Source organism: Dasypus novemcinctus, chromosome 12 (assembly GCF_030445035.2).
Source record: "Dasypus novemcinctus isolate mDasNov1 chromosome 12, mDasNov1.1.hap2, whole genome shotgun sequence".
Taxonomy (NCBI): Eukaryota; Metazoa; Chordata; class Mammalia; order Cingulata; family Dasypodidae; genus Dasypus; species Dasypus novemcinctus.
In genome coordinates, this window is record NC_080684.1 from 111,328,959 (window position 1) to 111,353,416 (window position 24,458).

At 68.1% G+C, this 24,458-nt stretch overlaps 2 protein-coding genes across 2 annotated transcripts; one reads left to right on the forward strand and one right to left on the reverse strand.

Moving 5' to 3' along the window:
- Positions 1-406: 406 nt before the first annotated feature.
- ALG12 (ALG12 alpha-1,6-mannosyltransferase) lies at positions 407-10,760 on the reverse strand. Its single transcript, XM_058308968.2, has 11 exons — positions 10,655-10,760; positions 9,731-9,915; positions 7,694-8,017; positions 7,487-7,619; positions 3,674-3,847; positions 3,104-3,298; positions 2,635-2,738; positions 2,161-2,384; positions 1,048-1,217; positions 895-970; positions 407-770 (listed from the first exon to the last, which is right to left on the reverse strand). The coding sequence occupies exons 3-11, from the start codon at positions 7,853-7,855 to the stop codon at positions 551-553; spliced, it is 1,458 nt and encodes a 485-aa protein (XP_058164951.1). The 5' UTR covers positions 7,856-8,017; positions 9,731-9,915; positions 10,655-10,760; the 3' UTR covers positions 407-550.
- A 304-nt stretch (positions 10,761-11,064) lies between these two features.
- Positions 11,065-17,538, forward strand: CRELD2 (cysteine rich with EGF like domains 2). Its single transcript, XM_004458168.5, has 10 exons — positions 11,065-11,338; positions 12,236-12,318; positions 12,565-12,675; positions 13,064-13,155; positions 14,135-14,311; positions 14,818-14,913; positions 15,228-15,311; positions 16,261-16,356; positions 16,619-16,756; positions 17,277-17,538. The coding sequence occupies exons 1-10, from the start codon at positions 11,210-11,212 to the stop codon at positions 17,324-17,326; spliced, it is 1,056 nt and encodes a 351-aa protein (XP_004458225.2). The 5' UTR covers positions 11,065-11,209; the 3' UTR covers positions 17,327-17,538.
- The last annotated feature ends 6,920 nt before the right edge of the window (positions 17,539-24,458 follow it).

The following is a 24,458-nucleotide window of genomic DNA, read 5'->3' on the forward strand; positions in this document are numbered from 1 at the left end:
CGAGGCTCAGGGCGCTCTCCACGGGCTCCGGAAGGCCAGTGGTACACACCCGCCCGCGCGGCCCAGGCCCCTGCCTCCTGCGCCCGCCGCGTCCGACACACCGACACACCGCAAACGCCTCGCGAGCGCTCAGGGAGGCGAAGGAAGCCAGGACCACTACCCAAGGGGTCGCCAGGGTCGGCCAGTCCGGGAACGACCACGTGCTGCCTCCCGGGAGGAAACTGGCCTTTTTATTCTTTCGGTTTTCAGCACGTTTAGCGGCAAACATTCACCCTGAACTCTCTGGGGGCTCCTCTGCAGCCCTGGACGCGGCGCTCCCCCCATTCCCGAGACCCGGGCCCTCCGTCCAGACGCCTCTCAGGCCACGGGAGCCCACAGCCCACGCAGCGGCGCACAGCCCTGCGGCCGGGGAGCCCGGCGCCGCCTCCCGGGAGCGGACGCGCCTGTCGGGCAGCACACTGCCTGGAAACGGGGTGCCCGTGGTGGTGGGCTCTCCCCGTGTCGTCTCGTGGCTGGAGTCCACAGGCCGGTGTTCCCGGGGGACAGCCCCTCAGAGGCGCTCCAGAAGCACCAATTTCGGCTGCAGGTTGAGGTCGAAGGGCGGCAGCCGGGTCAGGTTCAGGCTCACGCCGCTGGTGCCCGCGACACTGGCCAGGACCCGGTGCGTGTGCGCGTACGGGGCCAGCAGCGCGGGGGCCGCCGCCGCCAGCAGGTGCGAGTAGGCCAGCATGTGCTCTGCACCGGGCGGCACGCCCTCCCGCTTGTCGTAGCTGCAAGAAGAGCGCGCATCACGCGAGCCCCCGGACCCGGCCGGCCCCTCCCCACCCCGGGAAGCAACGCCGCCCACGCACGCGTGGCCAGAGCCACGGAGCTACAAGACACGCCGGAACGTACCTCCAGCCCGGGTTGACTTCCAAAAACCGGGACACGCCCGTCTGCGCAGCAGCCACATCGATGTGCAGAGAGACGGCTGTGGAAGGCCGGGCGCTCAGCAGGGCTCCCTGCAGCCCTCCCCGCAGCCGTCCCTGCCGCCACCCGCCTGCCTACCTGTCTGGGGGGGCACCAGCTCATGCAACCGCCACATGGCCACGCCGCCAGGGTAGTTGAAGTGGGACACATACAGGGCGGTGGCTGTGTATGCAGCGTTGGCGAGCAGGTGTCCCACGACGAGGGCGGAGCCCGCCCTGCAGAGCCAGGGCTTCCTGGAGCTGTTCAGGCTGTAAGAGAGGAACGGCTGCCAAGAGCACGCGCGGCAGGACACACCTCCGGGACGCACCTCCCCACGTCTAAGAACAGCGAAAACGCCAGAAGGCCACGCGAGGTTTTCCTGGGCGCTCAGTGAAAGCACACGCCGGAACCCCAGAACCCTCCCACACGCTCCCCGCGCGGTGGCCGAGGCCGGGTCTGGCCTGTGGGCTGAGTCCATGCACGGCCAGTGGCGGAGGCGGTGGAACGACCTGTCCCCCAGCCCTCGACGGGCTCGACCCAAGGCTTTCAGGAACACGGCCCGGGCTCAGCCCACAAGGTCGGGGCCACGCGCGACTCCTGAAGGAGGAGGCCACAGACACAGGAGAGAGAGCGGCCCCAAAGGGCCTGCGTGAGAGCAGAGCGCCCTCCCCCGCCCCCAGACCGCGGGCACCTCCCACTGCCCGGGGCCCTGCCCTCCCCGCCCCTGCCCCCGGCTCCGCCCCTGGCGTCCAGTTGAGCCAATGGCCAGCGCTCAGCCGTCGGCTGCCTGCGGTCTGTCCCCTCCAGCCGGCTGGCTCCAGCCTTCACCTCTGCTGGACCCTGCGTGCCGCGGACCCCGAGACCCCCTCCGCAGCTCGCCTACTCCGCCCAGCACCCTTCTCACCATGGCGAGGCCCCGCCCTCCCTGGGCCTCCCTGCACCCGGCCCAAAGCCTTCCACTGACCTGGCCTTCCCGGGCAGCGACCTTGTGCCCCCACACACAAACCTCGCACCTGGTGGGCGGAACCCTCCCACCCTGTGCCCTCGCCCACCCAGTGTCCTCCTGCCCCGGACCCTCGCCCGCTCGCCTGCCAGGGCGCGGTGCCCCGTGTGGGGCTCTCTGTGCAGTGCTCCCCCCTCGAGTGGCTGGCACCCAGCGTGGGGCACGAGGACGCCGCCAGCCCCAGGGCATGGAGCTGACCAGGCACTCACACGCAGGCGCAGCCACGGGCAGCCACGATGTTGAGGACAGGGATGGCGTAGATGACGAACCGCAGCTCCTTGTGGGGCAGGAGGGAGTAGAGGCCCACGAAGCCCACCGCCAGCAGCGCCAGCACGCGGGCCCGCCAGTCCCCCAGGCCCAGGGGCACGAAGAGGACGCTGCAGCCCAGGGCGCGCGGCAGCGCCGAGTAGAAGTACCACAGCAGCGGGGAGGTCTGGGGGTTAAGGAGGACGCGCGCTCGGCGCCGGGCCCCCCTACCTCTCAGCCCCAGTGGTCACCGCCTGGCGGTGGGGAGCCAGCTCAGCCGCGGGGCGAGAGGGCCCCGATAGGCACACCCGCGGCAGGAGCCAGGAGAGGCCCGGGAGAGCGGGGCCGGGGGTCTTGGGCCCGGGGCTGCACTCAGCCGAGCACCGCCTCCCCGGGCTGCCACAGGCCAGCGCACCTCGCAGCCGCAGAAAGGATACACCCCAGTTGGAGCTTTTGTTCATCACGGTGTTAAACCAGAAGACTTGTCCTTCTGGCCAGACAAGGTAGCGCCAAAAATACGAGTCCACGGCGACCGTCAGGCCTGGTAACGCAAACAGAGTGGCTCAGGGCCGCGCACGCTGGCTGGTGGCGCCACGTTCCCGTCCTCACACGTCCTTCGCGGGGCAGGTGCCGCCGTCAGCGGTGGCCGCTTGGTTTCTCCTGCTGTCATGGAGCTCGGGGGAGGGCGCGGGACAGGGCAGGGCGGGCAGCCCTGGCCGCCGATGGCCAGCGGGACGCGGTCAGGGCTCCCCCAGGGTGTGCGCAGGTGCCCTGGGCCGCGTGGACGAGGAAGCCAGCGCCGCTGGAGGTGCAGCCGCCCTCCCGGGAGAGAAGCCCCCAGCTCCTCCTCCCCCACACGCAGAACCGGAGTCTGGTGGGCGCGTCCCCACGGCAAGACCGACTCACCCAGGCAGACGGCGCCCGCGGGGGCGGCATGGCCGAGCACGCGCCTCAGGGAGACCTTCCTCGCGCCCAGCGCCCAGAGCAGCAGGAGGCCCAGGAACAGGCTCAGCTCCGCGCGGAGGACGACGATGGCCAGAGCCGAGAGCCACAGGAAGCGCGCCCACTGCTGCCGCAGCCAGGCCGCCAGCGCCCACAGCACTGCGGGGGCAGGTGGGGAGGCGGGAGGGTGCTCAGGGCGACCCCTGCCCTCCCCACCCCCCAGGTGCGTTCCTGGCCACCCCCACCGGGGGGCACTGGGGTGATGGGGCGAACCCTGAGTGCCACGGGTGAGCCCAGGCCTGAGAGCAGAGCCCCGGGTTCTCGTACCACAATGCCCGTCGCTACGCAAGGCTGTGCCCGGCCCCCAGCCCCCCGCCCCCGCCTCCGTGCTGTTCCCCACCCCGGCCCCACCCCCACGCTGGCCCCCTGGCCCCCAGCCCCCCGGCCCCGCCTCCACGCTGTTCCCCCCACCTGGCCCCACCCCCACGCTGGCCCCCTGGCCCCCGGCCCCCCGGCCCTGCCCGCTGTACGCACCCAGGGGCAGGGCCAGCACGTTGGGCAGCGGGCGCGTGCAGTAGAACATGACGTGGAACTGCGTGGCCGTCAGCCAGCAGAACAGCGCGGCCACCGGGCCCCCGAACTGCCGCCGCACCTCCTTCTGCAGCGCCCAGAGGCCGGAGAGCACGCCGAGCCCAAGGACCGCCCTGACTGGACCAGAACATGCGGTCAGGCGCCGCCCCAGGCCCGCCCCAGCGGGAAGTGCCCAGCTGCCCCCTTCCAAGGCCGCCACTGGGGCGCGGGGGGTGGGGAGCATCCTCCTGCGCCCCCCCCCCCCGCACTCTGGTCCCTAAGTACGGTCCTGTGAGGGGGGCGGGGAGAGCTTGCGGGAACAGGCGAGCCGCCCTCGGGTGCTTCCAGGCCTCCCCGGCTGCGTCAACCCCAACACGGCGAGGGTCTTGGGGACGGGCTCCTGCGGCCGTGCGGGCGACGGGGAGCGGCCCCTTCCTGGCAGCACGGGGGGCTGAGCTGGCAGGAGGGTCCCCGGCTCAGGTCTGCCTGGGGTCCTACCGCACAGTCCACCCTTGCCTCCCCGGGCCCCCGAGGCCGCTGCCCCACGAGGTGCTACCCCACCACCCCACCCTCCGTCAGAGAAGCTTCTCGCAGGAGCACGTGGGCTTCAGGTCCACACAGCCGTTCCCGGCTTTCGTCTCAGCCAGCGCGTCCGAACCCTCCCAGGTGGTGGGCTGAGGGTCTCGCTGCACCCCAAGGCCACGGGGGGCTCCTGTGTCCCCAGCGGCCTCTCCATACTGGCCACACTTTCACCAACAGTCCACCTGGAGGTTTTACGGGGTCGCGTGCCGGGCTCAGGATCTGTTCTGTCCTCGGGGTCATTCTTCCCAGGCAGGCGTCTAGCCCAGGGTGCCTCGAGGGTGCGAGGGTCAGCGCCCATGCCCCGCGGGGGCGTCCCAGAGCCCAGGTCCATTCCCCGACTTCCTGCCCTGCCCATGTCCATGCTGCGCTGCTTAAAATGCCGTCCCCGTAGCTATGAGGCTCTCACGTCCTCTGATTGTCCTGTTTGTTCGCTGCCCGCTGCACGCCAACCCATTTCCACCAAAGGCCAAAGTCTGGTTTGGTTACAGTGTTTACCCTCCCACAAGTACGCTATTTCCTCTACCTGCTCTCAGTAACATCTCTGTGTTCTGCGTGAAGTCTTGAAAAATCTCTGCTGTGATGTGAGGTGTATGAGCTCTTCAGGTGGCGGCACGAATGGAACGTCCCGCCTCCCTCATCTGCTGCTGTATTTGCACACCTTGACCTTGGACCAACCGTCCTGCTCGTCTTATTAATTCCAAGTGTCTGTGTGTCAGTTCTTCTGGACGTCCGTTTGCGATGAACGTTGTTTCTCCTCTCGACCTCTACACCGCCCTTTCTTCCCTTTTTCCTCCTTACTGCCTGGCCGGGTACTCCAGGAGGCGGGAAGGGGCCTCGCCTCCGAGGTCGGCTCTCCAGGCCACGCTGCGAGCGGGAGCGGCGACACCTGCCATCGGCCCGGGCTCCCGTCCACTTGCCACAGGCGTTGCCGTGAGGAGACCAAAGGCTCCTCCTGGGGCTGGTGAGCTGAGCGCCCCCTCTCCTTGGGAACATGCAACACAGTGGATTTGTGTGTGTCCAGCCTGGCCACCGCAGGCCCTCCTGGGCGCCAGGGCCTTTCCCGTGTTGCTGAGTTCAGGCGCCTGTTTTTTCAGTGTTCTCTCCACCTATGTCCACGAGCCTGGCACGGGACCTGCCCCCATCAGGCTCTGGTTCAGAGGTGAGGCTGGCAGGGCAGAGCTCCAGGCTCACGCCCTGGAAGGGAGAACCGGCCGGTCCTGCTCCCCCACACGTTCTCAGCAGGAGGCCGGCAGCGCCCCAATGCCACTTTGTTTCTGTCTGATAAAGCTATGTTCTTCTAGAAAACCGCCCACTTTAAGTTCTCTGCTGTACTCGGCCCAGGCTGTTCCTGATGCCATCGCCTTCAGTACAGGAGGAAGCGGAGCAGCGCTCTCTCCCCAGCCCAGGTCTGGAGTCGTCTGTTCCAGCCTTGCTGGCGTCTGAGTTCACCAGGGCGCCGTGAGGACGGCTCAGGCCGGGTGATTTCAACAACCAGCATTCGTCGTCTCGCAGCTCTCGAGGCTCGTGGCCCAGAATCAAGGTGTCGGCAGGCTGTGCTTTCTCCCAAGTCTGTAGCGTCACGTGGTGGCCTGGTGGTGAGCGGTAACCCGGGCCCCACTGCGCCGCGTGGCCCTCGGCCTCTTCCCCCACTGCCACGTCCAGCTCCCTGCAGTCGTCTGCACCGAGGCCCACGCCAGCCTCACCTGAACTACCACCGTCAAAGCTCCATCTAACGTATCAGTAAAACTGCTTTGTTAAAGAAAAATATATAAATAAACAAATAAATTAAAAAGCTCTGTCTACAAGCGAGTTCACCCGCAGGGCCTGAGGAGGCGAGCGCGTGGCCCTGGGGGACTCAACCTAACACCCGGGGTCTCCAGGAGCCACACCTTCGAGCGCCACTGACGCCTCCACCGGGCGCTCCCCAGATTTCCTGCCTTGGTTTTCAATGTCCACGGATGTGCTGCTGCTGGAGTCGCTGAGCTTCTTGAACCTGCGGCTCGCCATCTCGTCACCCCCTCCTCTCTCCTCTGTGACCCCACGCAAGGGGACTGAGGGGTCCCCCCGCTTAGCCACCGTCTGAGCCTCCTGTCCATTCACTCTGCGCTCACCCCTCTTACGGCTCGTGAGTCTTTCTGGGTATGATCAACTCTGCCGGCAAACAGACCCAACTTCATTTCAGTTCCTGAGCTTTTCCATTCTGGGACTCTTGTTTGGGTTCTTTTCATGGTTCACAGCATCTGACAGTTTTCCTCAACTTGCCTTTTACTTCCTTCGACACCTTGAGCTACAAGTCTGTCTTCTAACTCCAGCACCTGGACTGCCACTGCCTGGCTCCTTCCGAGGGCTGGACACTGCTTATGAAAAGCTGTGGTGATATCCTGAGTCCTGGATGAAGCCAGCTTTTTCCAGAAGGTACTTTTCTGTCTCTGGCAGGTGCCCAGTGCACCCGTGACCCCAGATCGCCTGTGTGAGTGAAGGGCTTCAGTTCCCACGAGAGGCATGTGTCCATCTCATGGAGCCCTCTGCAGGCCCACCCAGAGCTGGGAACTCCCCACTCCCCACCCCTCCCTGGCAGGGAACCCCTGAGTCTGCCCAATAGCTCTGCCAAACTTCCCATCTCTCAGCCACCTCTGCTGGGATAGACAGAAGCTTCCGGGGCAAAGGGGACCTGGCACAGGCCTCCTCTGGGACCTCCTCTTGCTGGAACCGGCCCGACTCCCCCAGAGGAGTTCTCAGACCACGTGACCAGCTCGGCTGGCCTGGCCGCTCCAGGGAAGGGTCCCTCCTCCTGACCCACATCTCCAGGGACCTGGTTTCCTAAAGCTCCTCAAGTGGGCCAGACCGCAGGGACGGCCTGTGCCAGCTGGGGCAGTCGCGTGGAGTCGGGGCTCGGGACGTGACAAAGGGCAGGTGGAGAGCTGGCGACTGTGGACCGAAAAACCAGATACAGAGCAGAACGTACACGGTGCTCCAAATTTGTCTAAAAAAGTCAAATGTGCCCTTAGGGTCACAGGGAAACCTCTGGAAGGCCGTGTGTGAAAGTGCGCCCAGGGAGCCCACCAGCGTTCACTTCCCACGTCCACCGGCCGAGGCTGGGCTGTGCAACAGGCCGCTGCATGCCCATGCCCTGAACCGGCCGCGCAGGGTGGACGGGGCGGCCCGGCAGTCGCGGCGCCTTGCAAAGGTGCGTACCTGTCAGCTGGGAGTAGAACTTGGACACGTCCAGCAGCGACAGCACACAGACGGCAGGGCTGGACAGCGCCGCGATGAGCAAGGGCCCCAGGAACGTCCTGGGGACGACGCCAGGGAACTCGTGGTGATCGTACTGCGGGCAAGAGGCGTCACTGCAGGGGGGCCCAGGCCGCGCCGCCGCACGCCCTCCGCGGCCTAGCGCCTCACCTTGTCCAGGTCCAGGCGGTGGAACAGCAGGTCGTGCGTGGCCTGCAGGTTGAAGCTCTCCTCCACCTTGGTGTAGGGACAGGCGACGAGGTGGGCGGCGGCGACGGCGATGAGCAGTCCCAGCAGCAGGGCCTGCCTGCTCGGGGGCCTCTTCCCGGCCATTCTGGGCGTGAGCTGCGCGTGCCCCGACGGAGTCACAGGCCAGCAGTCTGCGGTTTATGCCCGCTGCAGCGGCACCTGCGAGGAGGAGGCCTGGAGCCCCAAGTCCCAGAGCTGTGCCTACGTTAGTGTCCTCGGTCCTACGGTCTGAGCTTTCCTGTAACCCTGGAAATGCACCGAAACAGGAAGTTTAACAAGCTGAAAGGTCAGCTTCGCGCTCGAGGCGCCTTTCACGTTTTCACGGGTGATCTGCGCCTCCAGCTCTGGGACCACCTCCCCAGAGGAGGAGCCTGGGGCCTGCTGTCTGCGCAGCCCCTGCTGGGGAAAGGCCCACGGTGGGCCCGGCCTCGTGCCTCATGACGCTCACGTCCCTAAGGGAGTGGGTGAGCTGGCCGCGCTGCCGTGGCACCGCTGAGGCGGCTGCGAGGGGGCGGCGGGGGATGCACCGGAGGGCACTGAGCTGAGGTCGAAGGAGACCAGCCCCGGGGGCGGGGGCGGGCGCAGCGCTTCCTCCGGGAAGCCCACCCTGGGAGTGGTGGGACGTTGCACGGCTCACCTGGGAGCCAAGGGGCCACTGAGCGCGCCTCCCCAGGGCAGCCCCACGGGCGGGAACTGCAACATGGAGACAGCCAAGTGCACACGTGTCCGTCAAGGGCACGCACAGATGTGACAACTCTAGCCCAAATACCACAGAACGGCTCTGGGGGAACCCACAGCATGAAACTTCCAAAGAAAACCAGGACTGGTCTAGCTTCCACACCTCCTTCCATTTCGGGAGAGAAGCTAGAACCTCAAACGATTCTTATTTCTGAAGGACCTTAAAACGGGTTTAATTTTATGCCATCAGAAAACACACACGGGCCAGGAAGAGTGACTTCTGGGTTAGACTGAGGCCTAGAAGAGCACAACTCTCCGACAACGTAACTAAGGAGTCGGTACGGAAGGAATCCATAGAGTAGAAGGAAGAGGAACCCAACTTGATATGGCACTGCTGGAAGCGGGGTGGGGGAGGCAAGGAATAAAAGGGCTTTAATAACTTTACAATTAGCAAAGTAACGTGCAGTTCTCATAAAAAAAGAACAACTTACTCTCATTCCCAGATAACAAACTCGATGTTGAGGAAAGAAAAAGCTCCACGGGCCACGTTAGGAAGGAGCCCCCTGCCCACAGCAGGGGAGCGTCTCCATACAGAAGGGACAGTGGCGGATGCCCCCAGGCCCACTGCTGACCCCTGCAACAGCTGTGCCCACCCCTGGCTCCCAGACCTCACATGACCAGCCTGAGAATTTTCCAGAAGCCTACAGTTACAGGATTTTAGGCTGCTCTGAGGAGGCTGGGAAGGACAAAGGGGGAGGGCATGGCTCCTGTCCCCAACCCTCTGCTGCTCCCTTCTCTCTCCCAGTAAAAGCGAAAGTTCTCGCAAGGGCCTGAGGGAACCCACAAAGTCCCACCCGACCTCCCGTTCTCAACAGCCCCACGCAGGCTCAGCTGCGGGTGTCTGTGGACTTCAGGAAAGCTCCTCCAGAGCTCACTGGTGTTGAGCAAATGGTGGTTTGATGCCCATCTCCCCTGCCAGACCAGTGACCTGGGGAGTAGGGCCTGTCTGTCCAACTCTGCGGTGTCACAGAGTCTGTCCAAGATCTCAACACACCGACTTAAGTTCTCCTGAAACATATGTCAGTGTCTTAGTTTTCAGTAATGAAGAGGAAAAGACAGAACATTCATATGCTACTCCTTGTGTTCTGGGGGGGGAAAACAACTATCATCGTTAGGAGAAAAAATTATTTAAAGAAATAAGAAGCATCGTAGCTAAGTTAAAAGGAAGGAAATCCTGAAACGGGCTCATGGCTGCTGCAGGCCTCTAAGAACACTCCATACCTGGCTACTCCGTAAGCCGTGGGGTGCACAGGTTTCTCACTTTTGAATTGTGTACGTGAGGACGTCCCGTGCAGACTGATGCAAGCCTGCCAGCCCCCAGGCTCCTTGCACCAGCGACCTCTGGTAGCGAAGGTGGAGCACCACGCCGCCAGAAGCAGCTCTTTTGAAAGGCTGAGCCAGGCTCTCTGAAAGACACGCCGGGCCACGTCAGCAAGGAGAAAACCAGTCAGCCGCCCGACGGGCGAGGGCGGCCCCCTGCCAGGGGCTGGTGGGGGTGGATGAGAAGCACGGGGCACCAGGCTTAGCGCACACCAGAGGCGAGACAGCCCTGGAAGCTCCGCTCTTAGGCAGTCTTCACAAGACAGCACCTCAGAGGGGGAATGATCTCCGAGCATTCTGGTCTTTTCGGACTATATGGCCCCTACTAAACTCGTCAAACGAGACAATCAAATTATCAACCTCTCAGCTGGAAACAAAAATTATCTGGTGCAGACCGGGCCTGCTGCCAGCCAAAGGCCAGGTATAATTTTGCATTATCTGCGCTTCTTTCATCTGGTGGTTGCTCCCACATCACTGTCAGGTTCTCTAGAGCCCAGATGATGCATACCCTGTTTCCCTGATCAGGCGTTTGGCACTTAGGTGACTGACCCCTTCCCACCTGGGAGGAAATGCCTCAAAGGCAGACAAGGAAGCCGGGCCCCCAGGTGACCCAGCCCGGCCCCCAGGTGACGGCCCTGCCCCCCAAGTGATGGTACGAGGGGCTGCGCGTCGGCCATGGGGCGGCCCGGGGCTGACGCTCGCATTCCATCCGACACGCGTTGGCTCGTGGGACGAGGCCCGAGGAACCGCGGCCAGCGCCGCCCGCCCCGCGACCCGGGGCCGCGCATTCGCCCACCGCCCCGGCCTCGCCGCCCGCCCGCTGACCTCGCCGCACGGCTCCCTCGCCCGCCCCCAGGAGCCGTCCTCGCAGCCCGTCCACCCCTCCAGCCCTCGGCCGGAAGTGCGGTAGCGGAAGCAGGAAGGAGGCGAAGGCCTTGTCGAACCTAACATGGCCACAGGAAGCCCCAGCCGCCGTCGCGCGGAGCGCCCTCCCTGCCCGGAGTAAAGATGGCCGCCGAGGACCCGCACGCTCGGGGGCGGGGCGCGGGGTCGGGCTCGTGTGTCCCCGCCCCCGCTCCACCCTCTTCCGGTAGGACGCTGATCCGGGGCTTTCCCATTGGCCGCCGCTCGTGTCGAGTCCGGATTGGGCCACATCAGAACGGGGTGGATCCGATGGACCAATGACGGCGCGCGGGCTGGCTGGCTGGGCGGGGCGTCACCGGCACAGCTGAGTAGGCCCGGGAACTGCCGGCCCGGCGGCGAGCGGTGGGCGGCCCCGAGCCGGAGCTGGCGGCGCCTCCGGCCTCTCGGCGAGTGCCGTCGGCCCGCATCTGCGCCCGCCGCGGCTCCCAGGGCTGTACTCGGCCTCGGCCCCGCGCCATGCGCCTTCCGATCCCGGCCGCGCCGGGGCTCCTGCTGCTGCTGCAGCTGCTGCGCTCCGCGCCGGGCGCCGCCAAGACCCCAACGCCCTGCAAGCGGTGCCGGGAGCTGGTGGACAAGTTCAAGCAGGTGGGCGGGGGTCCCGGGGCTGGTGGACCGGCTCAGCCAGGTGGGCGGGGGTCTTCGGGGCTGGAGGACAGGTTCAAGCAGGTGGGCAGGGGTCCCGGGGGCTGGTGGACAAGTTCAACCAGCTGGGCAGGAGTCCTGGGGGCTGGTGGACAAGTTCAAGCAGGTGGACAGGGGTCCCGGGGCTGGTGGTTCAGCCAGGTGAACGGGAGTCCTGGGGGCTGGAGGACAAGTTGAAGCAGGTGGGCAAGGGTCCTGGGGGCTGGAGGACAAGTTGAAGCAGGTGGGCGGGGGTCCCGGGGCTGGTGGACCAGCTCAGCCAGGTGGACGGGAGTTCTGGGGGCTGGAGGACACATTCAAGCAGATGGGCAGGGGTCCCGGGGGCTGGTGGACAAGTTCAACCAGCTGGGCAGGAGTCCTGGGGGCTGGTGGACAAGTTCAAGCAGGTGGACAGGGGTCCCGGGGCTGGTGGTTCAGCCAGGTGAACAGGAGTCCTGGGGGCTGGAGGACAAGTTCAAGCAGGTGGGCAGGGGTCCCGGGGGGCTGGTGGACAAGTTCAAGCAGGTGGGCGGGGGTCCCGGGCTGGTGGATCAGCTCAGCCAGGTGGATGGGAGTCCTGAGGACTAGAGGACAGGTTCAAGCAGGTGGGCAGGGGTCCCAGGGCTGGTGGACCAGCTCAGTTATGTGGGTGGGGGTCCTGGGGGCTTGAGGATGAGCTCAGCCAGGTGGACGGGGGCCCCAGGACTGGCGGACCAGCTTAGCCAGGTGGGCGGGGGTCCCTGGACAGCAGGGACAGGGGCTAATGGATGAGTTCAGTGGAGGAGTTGGGTGGGGTGCAGCTCTGAGGCCCTGGGTTCCCTGGGGGGGTGCTGAGTCCCTAACACGGACCTTTCCTCGCAGGGAATGGTGGACACTGCAAAGAAGAACTTTGGTGGTGGAAACACAGCCTGGGAAGAGAAGACGCTGTCCAAGTATGAGTTCAGGTGGGTGCTCGCTCACTCCTGCCCCTGCCCCCCCTCCCGCTCCTGCTTCCTCCCACCCCAGCGTGGCTGGCAGACACCTGAGCTCTGCCTCTCCTCTTGGCTCCACTGAGCCTGTTATCACGGGCCTTTCTAAGGCGCTAGCGCCCCTCCCCAGCCCTGCCTCTGCTCGGCTTAAATGAGCCAAGGAGCCCGCCCTGGGGGGCTGTGACCCCTCCCCAGGGGCTGACAGCTGTTGGGACCTTCCAGCGAGATCCGGCTGGTGGAGATCCTGGAGCGGCTGTGCGAGAGCAGCGACTTCGAGTGCAACCGGCTGGTGGAGGAGCACGAGGAGCAGCTGGAGGCCTGGTGGCTGGGCTCGTGAGTGCCGCCCGCAGGGCCGCCGCTTTCTTAATTTCGAAACGACTTCAGGCTGTCAGGATGAGGGCGCATCTGCCCTCCGGCCCGCTTCCCATCCTGCCACTGGTCTCACACTCTGCGGTTGTAGTGGACGGGCCCCCCAGGGCGCTGGGTCCCTGGCCCCCAGTCCTGGGTGGGACTCGGTCTCATGGCCCCTTCCCTGGCCAGTCGCCCTGTGGGATGAGCCTCAGGCCAGCCGATCGGGTCCCCTGGCACTGGCACTCAGGCCGCGCATCGCTGGCAGGAACCCGGCGCCCGCTGGGTGCTCAGGGCCCCGTGGCACCTGTTAGCTGCGCTTCTGTTGGGAGGTCCCACGAGCACCATCCAAGGAGCGCGTTTTCCTCCCCAGGAAGAAGGAGCACCCTGACCTGCTGGAGTGGTTCTGTGTGGAGACCCTGAAAGTGTGCTGCTCCCCTGGCACGTACGGGCCCGACTGCCTGGGTACGCTCTGCCCTGGGGCGGCCCTGGGGCCCGCGCTGTTCCCCGCAGACACGGCAGCGGCGAGAAGGATGAAAGCGCTTGGAGGGTGCCCGTCAGAGCCCGTCTCCGTCGTCGCGTGCCGGGGGAGCCCCGGGAGGAGACGCAGCTGCGAGGGGGCCGCGGTGGCACGTGCGCGGGTGGGGTGCCCGTCTCCTCCGGGGTCTCCTTCGCTTTAGTCAGCTGGGGCAGAGCGGCCAAGACGCCACGGTGCCCTGCTGGGGGTGCCATCTGCACCAGCACCCCCCTTTAGGGGAGAGCCTCGTCGGGACGGCGACCTCGGGGCACCTCATCCAATCGTGCTTTCGGCTCTGGGACCGCAGAGCCCAGCGGTGGGTTTGTGCAGACCACCCTGCGGGGGCTGCTGCCCTGGGCGTCTGTCGGGCCGTGGCACGGGAAGGGTCTGCGCGGAACCCGAGCCGCAGCTTGCTTTTCAGTCATAACAAAAGGCTGCCTCGAGGAGCAGATGTGGCTCAGTGTGGAGCACCAGCTCCCCACTTAGTGGTCCCGGCTTCAGTTCCCAGTGCCCCCTAAAAACAAACAAACAGCCAGTACCAGCTCGGGGGCGAGTGGGGCTCAGTGGTTAAGCGCCGGCTTCTACGTAGCCGTCCCGGCTTTGCTCCTGGCCCTGGGACCTCACATAAAAGGAGGCAGCTGGGGTCTCTCTGGACTGGTGCCACGCCATCCCCAGGCCCAGAGGTCCGTCAGCCGCGGCCGCCTCCTGCACGCCCCCCAGCCACCCTGTGTTGGGCACAGTGGCGAGTTTCTCTCCCGCGCGGTCGTGCACCCCCCCAGGACCCCGGGTTTCTGGCGGGGAAGCGGGAGGCTGGGGGCGCCCTGCGGCCGGTGTCCTTCCCTGCAGGGCCCGCGTGTGCCGGAGCGCAGGCCTGCCCAGCTGGGGCAGGGCATGTGCAGGGGCGAGAGCTGGCTGTGTCTCCCACAGAGTGCCAGGGCGGGGCGCGGCAGCCCTGCAGCGGGAACGGCCACTGCCGCGGAGACGGCAGCAGGCAAGGGGACGGGAGCTGCCAGTGCCACATGGGCTACGTCGGGGCGCTGTGTACCGAGTGCGCGGACGGCTACTTCAGCTCACTGAGGAACGAGACGCACAACGTGTGCACAGGTGACGCGGCGCCCGCTGGTCCCCGAGGCGGAGTGCCGAGGGCTCCTGTGAGCCACCGCCCAGCGGGGCCTGGGGACGTGAGGGACAGGACGGAGGGTGGGCTCGGTGGGCCCTGGGGACCCCGCCCGAGAGGCTTCCTCGCCCCCCATGCCTCTCCCAGCAGGTGGGCCTCAGAAAGGGTCCTGGACAGGTCCCGGGGCTGGGACCTGGGGCAAGTCTGGGGGCCGGAGTGACTTGGGCCAACCATGGACACGTCCTCCCAGTCCTGATCTGCTGGGACTTTGTTGTTGTCGGGCCTGTGTCCCCGCTTGGACCTGCCCACGGCTCGAGCCACGAGAACGGTCTCTGTGTGCTCTTGCTCTCCTGGGACTTTCCTGTTTGTTTCCGCCCTGCTGGCCCCAACTGCCCGGTGTCCCAGTGGCCTCTGCACCCATGACCGTTCCCGAGGGAGGGTCTGCAGGTGCCGAGGCCCACTCCCAACCCAGGCGCACACCTCTGCCCCCCAGTCTGCAACGAGGCGTGCAAGACCTGCCGGGGCCCCACCAGCAGGGACTGCTTTGAGTGCGAGGTTGGCTGGGCCGAGCAGGAGGGCGCCTGCGTGGGTAAGGGCTCGGCGCGCCCCTCCTGGTGTGCAGGGGCATTGGGGACGGGTGGGGGCCGCGATGGAACCCGCACCTCCAGCGGGCACGACGAAGGGCGAGCTGGTTTGCTCGGCAGCCTAGCAGGTTGTCAGAGGCGGGGGCGCGAGCTGCGGGGCCCTGAGGCCGGGGGCGGCCCACTGCCTCGGGGCTGCGAGTGGACGCGGGCGCCGTCAGCCCGCGGCCTCGCGCAGCAGGTTCCCGGCATCCTGGGGGAGGGCCGAGGGTAGCCGCGACGCGGTGTCGCCTCACAGCCCCACTATGCGCTTCTGTTGCAGACGTGGACGAGTGCGCGGCCGAGACGCCGCCCTGCAGCGACGCCCAGTACTGCGAGAACGTCGGCGGCTCGTACGCCTGCGAAGGTGCCGTGCTCCCGTGCGCCCGCCCGTCCTTCCCCGTCCGTGTGCCACCATTACATGTGATTTATTAGTGTGACCTTTGTTCTTTCTGCCTGTTTTGAAAAACTTAAGGTCACAACGTAAGTAATTGATATCTGCTGCAGAAAACCCCGGTATCTTGAGAAGGAGAAACGAGAACTAAGCCTTGGCCCGGTCGGGGAAGCACTGTCAGCTCGCGATGCATCCCTCTGGGCGTGCCCGTCTTGTCTTGTTTTGCAGCGCCTTCTTGCCTGTTTCTGCCGTCCAGCAGCGTGTCGTGAATGTCCTTGTCCACCACGTGCTTCTCTGCATCTTGTGTAACACTCAGGCCACCCGTGTCGTTGGCAATTTTCTCCAGCAGGCCCGTGTTGAACGTTTACGTTCCCTGTCTGCCGCGCTCACGAGCCTCGAGCGGCTCCGTAGTGCAGCCCTTTCGGTCTTCCTCCCTTTCTTTGGGTTAATCTCCACTAACAGAATTGGTCAAGACTGCGGGGCCGCAGCAGCAGATCCGAGGGCTCCCTCTGGGGGGTCTGACCCCGATGCGTAGTTTTGATTTGTATCTGTGTGTGCGGCAGCGTCTGTGACGACAGGAGCTGAGCTGGAAGTCCTGCGTGTGTCTCCAGCTCTTGCTCTTCTTGAGCTCCAAACAGGCCCCTGAAGGAGGGGGTTTAAGCGACTGTTGTGACAGTCGGCTGCACGTTTCCCCTCCTCAGGGCGTCTTCGCTCAGCTTGCGGGGCCGGCAGTGCCTTAGGAGCGCGTCGTGGCATCAGCGGAAGTGAATCTGGGCTTCGGCTCGGGATCCACTGCTGCCTCCGCCAGCGGCTAATGAGTGGAAACCAGCTCCTCAGAGCCGGGGGTTCTGGACCCGCTGGCAGGGTCGGGCTTTGGGGTTCTGAGCAGGATGGGGGGCTGAAGCCGCTGCCTTGTCTACAGAGTGTGACTCCACCTGCGTGGGCTGCACGGGGAAGGGGCCGGCGGGGTGTAAGGAGTGCGTCCCCGGCTACACGAAGGAGAGCGGAGCCTGCACAGGTCAGTGGCCCGCGGGGAGACGGGAGCTCTGGAGGGACCCCTGCCCACGCCTGCCCTGACCGCGCTGTCCTGGCTCGCGGGGCGGGCGGAGACCCCGGGGCCTCCTGGGCTACCACCCCTGCCCTTCCCGCCCGGTGCCCCTCCCGGCTCTTCCTGCCACCCCCACCCCCAGATGCGCACCTCGAGGTGTGGGAGCCTTGCCCCGCGGCGTGTGCGCGTTCACTAAACGGGGCGATCCGCGAACGCGGGCTCTTCCACCTAGACGTCGACGAGTGCTCGCTAACGGAGAAGGCATGCCGGCGGGAGCGGGAGAACTGCTACAACACACCGGGGAGCTTTGTCTGCGTGTGTCCCGAGGGCTTCGAAGAGGCGGAGGACGCCTGCATGCCGCCCGCGGGCGGTGAGTCGTGCAGCCGCCTCCCTCGGCGCTGGGCTTCCACGCCGGCCCCTTGCTAGGGGACTCCGCGTCGGGAAGGGGACACACCCCCCTGTGCTGGCCAAGGTGGCCCGGGGCTCCCAGGAGCCAGGGCAAGCCTGCAGGGCTGCGCCGAGTGGGGAGGCGGGCTTCCCGCCGGGCCTGGGACTCCCGGGTGGGGCCGTCGCTGTGAGCACGTTTAGGATGGGGCAGAAACCAGGGTTACCCGCTAACCCCGGGAAAAGCTGAAAGTTCTGGGGAGGAAAGATCCGGTGGGGTTTCCGGGCCGCGGCCCCCCCGGTGCCACTGGCTCGGCGCCCTGCCCCGGGGGGCTGGGGGGTAGCCCGGCGGGGCGAGGGGGCTGGAGAGGAGTCCCCAGGTGTGGACGGGGCAGGGGTGGGCGCTGGCTGCTCGTCACCTGCGCCGCTGTCCCCGCGCCTGGGCTGTGGCCCCGAAGCCCAGCGGGCCCCTGGGGCTCTCTTGCGACGTGCGTATTTCCCGACAGAAACGGAAGAAGAGGCGCCAGCACAGCCCCCGCCCCGAGAGGACTTGTGACACACCCAGGACAGGGAGCCCCCGCCACGCCGAGGGCCGGGCGCGCCTGTGGACGTGGAGCCGCCTCCAGCTGCGTCCTGAGACCTGCGGCGCCGAGAGGGCCCACGCCCCCCGCCTTCCGCAGCTGCGTCTCTTCGTTGTTCCACAGATTCATCTATTTTGATACGGTTCTTTGTAATAAAATTGACTCTTGGAGGCCCGCAGGGCAGGAAGGCGCAGCATCGCCTCACTGGGCACGCAGGCAGGCTCCCAGCCCGCAGCGGAGGACAACGGCAGCTCCACCCTGCCCCGCGGCAGGGGGCAGCTCGGCCACCCGGGGGCGGCTCGGCCACCCCCGGCCGCTGGCTGTGACGGAGGGAGCGGCAGGTGCGGGAGCACTCTGCGGGCCAGGGGCCGGTGGAGGGATGGGTCAGGGCAGCTCGAGGGGCCCACAGGGGCTGTGGGCAGGGGGCAGATGGGTGCTGCTGGCAGGTGGGTGAAAACCAGGGGGAGGGTACAGGCCTGGGCGTTGGGAGGCCTGGATTCCTGAGGGGAGGGGGAGGAGCGAGGCAGCGGGGAGAGCAGGGGCGCGCTCGGGGCACCTGTGCGCGCCGCGGGGCGCCCACCTGGCAGGGGCTGGTGGGGATGGCGGTGGAGGAGGAGACCTGGGCGCGGGGCTGTCACCCCACCAGCCAGCCCGGCATTCGGGGGTCCCCGTGTCCTCGCCGCCTGGAGGGTGGTGATGCGGCTCCAGGAGAGGCGCGGCCGCTTGAGGGTGGGTGGCCTGGGCGACGCCCCTTCCCCACACACCTGGCAGCAACCGGAGGCGCGGTTCAGCACGCGGCCGCGACGGGGGCGCCCTGAAGCTCCGTTCCAGGAGCCCCCAGCCCTGGAGGGGCCCTGCCCGAGGGAGACTGCTGTAGGGGGGACCCCTGGCCGGGGAAGCGCGGGCCTGGGCAGGGGCTCGGGGCTGGGCGGGCGGGGCGGGAGGTGGTGGAGCAGGCCCCGCCCACCGCCGACTTCCTCCGCAGGCGCCCTTCCCCCAGCAGCTGCGCCTCCGCCTTGCCCTCTGCCCCCAGCCTCAGTCAGTCCACTTGGGGTTGCTGCGGGAACGGGACGGGGGTTGGGCCAGCCCGGAGGAGACCGGCCTCTTCAGGGGGACCCCCTCCCCAACCCCAGACCTTGCGGGACAGGCCCAGGATGTCTGCCCAGGTGGGCTGGGCTCCCCCGTGCCCGGCTCTGTGCCCAGCTGGACAGGACCCGAGGGAGGGGGTGGGCTCAATGCTACCATTCTTAGACGGGACCATGTGTCTGGATGGTCCCCAAGGAGTGGGGGATAGGCCCCCCTGCCTCTCCCAGGCTCTCACCCCCTGCAGCTAGCCCTGATCTGCTTTCTCTTCTCTCCCTGGCTGCCAGGGGCCTCAGCTCTGAGCCCAGTGCCTGGTGGGGGTCTGTTGTACTGTTGTGCCCCCTCGTCTCCAGCTCTCCAGTGGTTCCCTGGTCTTAGAGGCCCCTTAGGTCCCTCTGGACATGTCAACGAAGAGGAAGGCCTTTCTTGTGGCCTGCTCTGACACCGTGCCCTGCGCCATGGCTTCTCCTCACGTGCCCTTTCGCAGCGTCATCCTCACTGCTCAGCACGGCCCCGCTGAGTCGGCCTGGGCAGGGGTCCGGGAGGTCGGCCGTGCGTGTGGGGTGAACCTGTCCTAGCCCGTGGCCCCCACCTGGCCCCGGGGACCCCCACCCTGCCCTACTGGCTGTGCACAGGCCAGGGGCTCCGCGGGGCTAGGACAGGTCAGGCGGGGCCTGGGGGAGCAGGGCCGGGGTGGGCTTCGGGGAGCGGGGGGTGGGGGAGCAGGGGCGCTGCCCCGGGCCTCCAGCGGCCTCCACCTCCCTTCTCCGGGACCCCCACCCGGGCAGAGCAGGAGCCTGCCCTGGACGCTGGACTGTGGACGGCCGCCCCCCTCCTCCAGGATGGCCCGGCCCAGCACCCCTGCCCCTCCCCCCTTCCCCTCCCCTCCCCTCCCCCTTTGGGCTCTCTGCTAGCGTCGAGGGGCTTCCCTCCCCCCGCTGCCCACCCGCCTCTCCCCCAGGACTTCGGGGCTCCCTTGAGGGAGGGAGGGCGTCTCCTCCACTCAGGACTGCCCTGCCTCAGTTTCCTCCCCCGTAAGCAGGGAGGAGGTTCCCAGAGAGGGGGTCGGCAGGGGCCGCGCGGGGCAGGGGTGCGGCCTGGGAGCTGGGCTGGAGGCCAGGCAGGGGCCCCCGGGCCAAGGGGTGGGGGCCGGGGCGGAAGGGGCCGGGCCGGGCTCCGGGGGGCCTCGGCCGGGTGGGCAGGGCTGGACCCCGCGCGCGCCCCTGGCAGGAGGCCCCCGGGTCGGCAGGTGGCGCTGCAGGACCGCGCTGGCCGGGCGGGCCGCGCAGGCGCAGGAGGCCTGCCCCGCTGCCCGCCCCGCGGCCTGGGGGGCCGATGCCCGCGGCGCGCGTCTGCGGCCGGGCCGGGCCCCTCCTGGCGGCCCCCTCGTCCTCCGGGGAAGCGGGTCCAGCCCCCGGGGCTCCCGTGCCCCCGGGCCCCGGGGGAGGGGCTGTGGACCCTTCGCCCGCCCGGGAGACGCGCGGAGTTGAGTGCGCGGACACCTGCGTGGGGTCCTTGAACCCGCACCCCTGCCGGCTCGGGGGCAGGGAGTGGACACCTGGGGGGAGGCGGGGGCGCAGCCCGGGGCTGCAGGGGGCGGCAGGAGGGGCAGGACGCCATGGACACTCGCCAGGAGGGCCTGGGAGGGCCAGCGGGGCGCCCGGCTCCTCGCAGTGTCCAGCAGGTCCGCGCCAGGCCCAGCAGCGCCGCTCCCCGAATCTGCGCGCGGCACCTGTCACAGCCGGGGAGCGCACTCTGACCCGGGCCACGGGCAGGGGGCTTCTTAGGGGGCACTGCGGGCTGCATACCCCTCGTCTGACCATTGGCTGGGGGGGCTGCCCGAGGGCCTCGGCCAGCCCCGGGGCCCTGAGCCGTGCCCGCAGCACACCTTGCACGGCTCGGAGCCCTGGGCCCCCGCCAGGCAGCTCCTCGGGGCTTGCACAGAGCCAGGCAGTTGGAAGAGAGAGGGCCTTGGCCGCCACGGGCATGCGGGCGTCTGCCCCCCACCCTTCCGGGACCCCCGCCTGGGCGGGCACCCTGCTCGGCCGGGGCACCTGGTCTTGGACGTCCACGACCAGCGTGGGCAGAGGCTGAGGGCCACGCGCCAGAATGCCACCCCCTGCCCCTGCCGCGCCCCAGCCCGCCCTCCTGTGGTCGCCTGCCGGCCCTGGGCACGGAGCCTGAGGGAAGCCCCGACCCCCGGGAGCGGCCCTGCCCCCTCGGTTCCCGGCCCAGGCACGTCCCTTTGGCGTCACCGCACCCCAGACTCTGGTTTCGAGCGCCTGCTGTGCCCAGGAGGGAGGCGTCAGAAGCTCCTGGGAAGTGGGGTGCACGCATGTCCAGGAGTCTCTGCTCTTGTGGGTTCCTTGGCCTGGCGTGTTTGTGGGGTCCTGGGCCGGAGGCACCAGCCTCTGCAAGCCGGGGGCTCTGGCCGTCACGGCTGTGGGTGGGGGCTGCCAGCATCAGGTGGGTGGGGACCGGGGAGCCGCTCAATGCCCTGCAGTCCCAGGACGTGCCCAGGAGTTACCACCGCTGGGTCGACAGGGTGGCTACCAAGGAAGGCTGCGTGAGCCCCAGGCAGGGGTCTCGCGGCAGGAAGGACAGGCCGCCGCGCTGTGAGCGCACGTCTGCCCCTCTGGGGGAATCGCCCCCTCCCGCGGCAGGTCGCCTTGCCCCCCTGAAGCCGTCGGTCTCGGCGTGGAGCGCGCTGTTCCGGGCGCAGGCTCCGTGGCCAGCAGGCGCAGCCCCGGGGGTGACAGGCTGGTGGCACCAGTGGCCAAGTCACGCTGTGCCTGGCTCTCCAGCACCCCCTCCGCGTGGCAAGTTCTCTGGGGGTGGGCATGGGTCGTGTCCACTCCCGCGGCCCACTGCGCGTCTCTCCCCAAACCCTCTCGGCCCCCATCGTCCCCGTGCCTCCTTCCGGCCCCTTCCAGCCACCAAGCTGCTGCCCACTGCCCACGGCCCATTCTCTCTCCATGCAAACGGGCAGCCGGGGGCAGCGGCCGTCTGTGGCCTCTCCACGTTGTGGCTGGCCCATCACAAGCCAGGCTTGGGCCCTGCTCGCCTCGGCCCCAGGTGTGAGCTGATGGCCGTGGGGGGCCCCCTGGGGTCCAGGCAGATGGCCTCTGGGACCCCCAGCCTCGCCCACGCCCCAGCCCAGAGGCCTGCGCCCCCGTGACACGGACTCTCCTGGGCCCACCGCCTGACGCCGCGTAGGCGAGCGCCGTGCCTGGAGGCGCGTGGTACTTGGCGTCCCCTGAGGCACAGTCCGTCTCCATCCGCCCAGAGACCCCTGGAGCTCTCGAAAGGTCCATGGTGGGTACTGAGCTCTTCTCCCTACGGCACGTTCGCGCCTCGCCCGGGACCCATGGACACGGCCTTGTGGGAACAGGGTCTCTGTGGGCGCGACGGCGCTCAGGAGGGCAGACCGCGCCGGCATGGCTGGTGTCGTCATCGAAAGGGAAGATGGACAGACACTGGAGGTGGCACGGCTGTGTGACAACAAGCAGGGCCGGGGCCAGGCACCCAGGACGGCTGCCGGAGAGGAGGGGACGGGAGGCTGCCTCGGGCTGCCTGGGGCTGCCTGGGGCTTCCTGGGTATCTCCTGGGAGCTTCCTGGGAATTTCCTGGGTGCTTCCTGGTGCTTCCTGGGAACTTGTTAGGCTCACTCCACGCACAGCCACCTCCCAAGCCTCGGGCCCTTTCTCTGGCCGCAGTGCCCGGTGCTGTCTCTGCAGTGTGCTCCCCCACACTTTTGGGACCACCCAGCAGCGCCCACGCGCCTCCAGACCCCCACCCAGACCCTCAGCACCAGCCCTGCCGGCTGCCTGCCCCCCCCGTGGTGAGCCGCGGTCCTGGGACTCCTCGGGTGCCATCTGTTTTGCCCCTCACGGGCGGCACGCCCCCACCAGGGGGGTCACAGGAGGGGTGCGGGGCAGAGCCTGAGGGGTGAGGGCTGCCTTGGGGCCGAGGTGCCCCTGGTTAGTCGGCCGCTGCTGGAGGCCGCCCACGTCAGCCCCTGCTCTCCCAGCCGGGCCCTGCCTGGCACAGCGGACCACCCCGACTGGGCCTCGAACCCCGGAGCCAGCCCTCGGACCGCGAGTCCCGTCCCTCGGGGGCTCCTGCTGGGCTCTTGCCCAGCCTGTCCTTGTGCTTTTGGGAGCAGGACGAGGCCCGGCAGCCACCCGAGGACACAGCCCTTAAGCCGTGTGGCCGCGGCTCTCCACACTTCCTACGAGGCCCAGTGTCCTCCCCCAAGCCATCTCAGCTGACCGCCGGCGAGGCATGTGGCCCCAGAACTGACGGCTGGACTGAGGCCACGGAGAGCAACCGGGCCACCCCGTGCCCCCTTCCCAGGCCACCCTGCCCGGCTCGTCCCAGGATGCCCCTCAGGAGACAGAGCCTGCAAAGCGGGGAGTGGGAGCTCAAGGCGGTGGGACTGTGCTACCGCCCGAAGGGGGATCAGAGCGGGGGGCGGGGAGCGGGGTGGAGTTGGGGCCCCTGGTTGCAATGCAGTTTGGGGGAGTCCCCAGCTGGACCCCGGCCATGCGCTGAAGCTGGGGTGGCCTGAGCATTTGGGTGAACCTTCGTCCCTCCACCCAAGCCCCAACCCCGACTGCCCCTCAGAGGTCCAGGCGCCCTCATGGGTGCCCCTCCCCAGCTTGGGTTAGTCCCGGGGGCTGCTGCTCAGTGTGTACCCGGGCCCAGCCCCCTACTTGGAGGTGGACTGGGGGCGGGGCCTGGAGAGGCCTTCCGGGGATCCACGCGGCGTCGGGGTGACTGGGAGGCGTGCCCCAAGGCTGGGCGCAGTGGTGGTCACCGCCTTGGGCCTCTGCCTGGAAGGGCCCAGAGGGCTCCTGTCCCCCCCACCGGGGCACCCATGGTGACAGGATCCTCCAAGGGAGGGATAAGGGGCGTCTCTGGCCGGGTGTGGGCCCCAACTCTTGAGACCCCTCCCGTTCCCAGTGGGATGCTCCTGGGAGAGGTTTCGGGTGTCGGCACCGGGCTGGCCTGGCAGGGTCCGCTCTCCCCCGCGGAGCTGCAAACGGGCTCTGATGCCCCCCACCCCCGCCCAGCCCCCAAACACTGCAGGCCCTCCGCAGGGCAGCACCCCCAGCCTGCCGTCCGCAGGGCCCCAGGGCGCCCCTCGCGCACTTGCCCCCAACGGGGGCGTGGGGGTCGTCCCCTTCCCGCGCAGTCCAGCAACCCCGGGAGACCCCGCGTCTCCCGGCGCCCCCCGGCCGCCACGGCCCCTGAGCCCCTCTCCCGGGTCCCCCGCGCCCCTCAGGCCCGAGCCCCGCGCGCAGCCGGGGCCGCTGCCCCGCAGCCGCTGCGGGGGGAGGTTCAGGGAGGGGCGAACAGGGGCCGCGGCGGCTCCGGCCGGGGTACGAGTGGGAAGCGCAGAGCCCTGCCGGGAAGGGAAGGGGCGGCGCCCGAAGCCGCGCCTGGGCCCGCGGGGGTCAGGGCAGCCTGGTCCTGCTGGTGGCCCGTGGCCGGCTGGTCCCGCAGCGTCCCCCCCCACGGCCGGGGCCCGGCGGAGCCGTGCGTCCTGGGGGTTTGGCGACTGTCCGCGCGCCACGCCCTTCCTGGTCGGCCCTCCGTGGTCGCTGCTCCCGGGTGGAAGTTCAAGGTGACGCTGGCAGGGCACCGCCCACGTGCGCGGCAGGGAGGCCGTGGTGGGTGCGGCCCGGGGCTGCTCCGACAGGGACCTGCAGAGAGGAGCGCCCGGCCTGCGAGAGGGGCGAGACCCGGGGGGCCTGTGAGACGCCCGCGGGCTCTGGCCCTGGCCGGGAGGGGTGCCCCAGCTGGGCCCTCGGAGGGAGGGGTGTGGGGGAGCGGCCTCCCCGCCTGGGTGCCAGGAGTCGCGCCGTCGTGGCTTGGCGCGGCCTGTTCCAGGCGTTCCTGTTCAAGTGCCGCCGGCTGGCGCTCGGGGACCCCCGCTTCGGCTGCACCCTCCATGGGGTCTGAACTTTCTGCTCCAAGTTGGGTATCGCTTTCGTGGGTTCCTAAAGGTCGCCAGGGAGG

Coding starts and splice junctions, on each gene's coding strand:
- CRELD2 (XM_004458168.5), top strand. CDS start 11,210: ATGCGCCTTCCGATCCCGGCCGCGCCGGGGCTCCTGCTGCTGCTGCAG. Junction 14,312..14,817: donor GACGCACAACGTGTGCACAG/GTGACGCGGCGC, acceptor TCTGCCCCCCAG/TCTGCAACGAGGCGTGCAAG. Junction 16,357..16,618: donor GGAGAGCGGAGCCTGCACAG/GTCAGTGGCCCG, acceptor TCTTCCACCTAG/ACGTCGACGAGTGCTCGCTA.
- ALG12 (XM_058308968.2), bottom strand. CDS start 7,855: ATGGCCGGGAAGAGGCCCCCGAGCAGGCAGGCCCTGCTGCTGGGACTG. Junction 3,299..3,673: donor CGTGCTGGCCCTGCCCCTGG/GTGCGTACAGCG, acceptor CTGCCCCCGCAG/TGCTGTGGGCGCTGGCGGCC. Junction 2,739..3,103: donor CGCGGGCGCCGTCTGCCTGG/GTGAGTCGGTCT, acceptor TTGCGTTACCAG/GCCTGACGGTCGCCGTGGAC.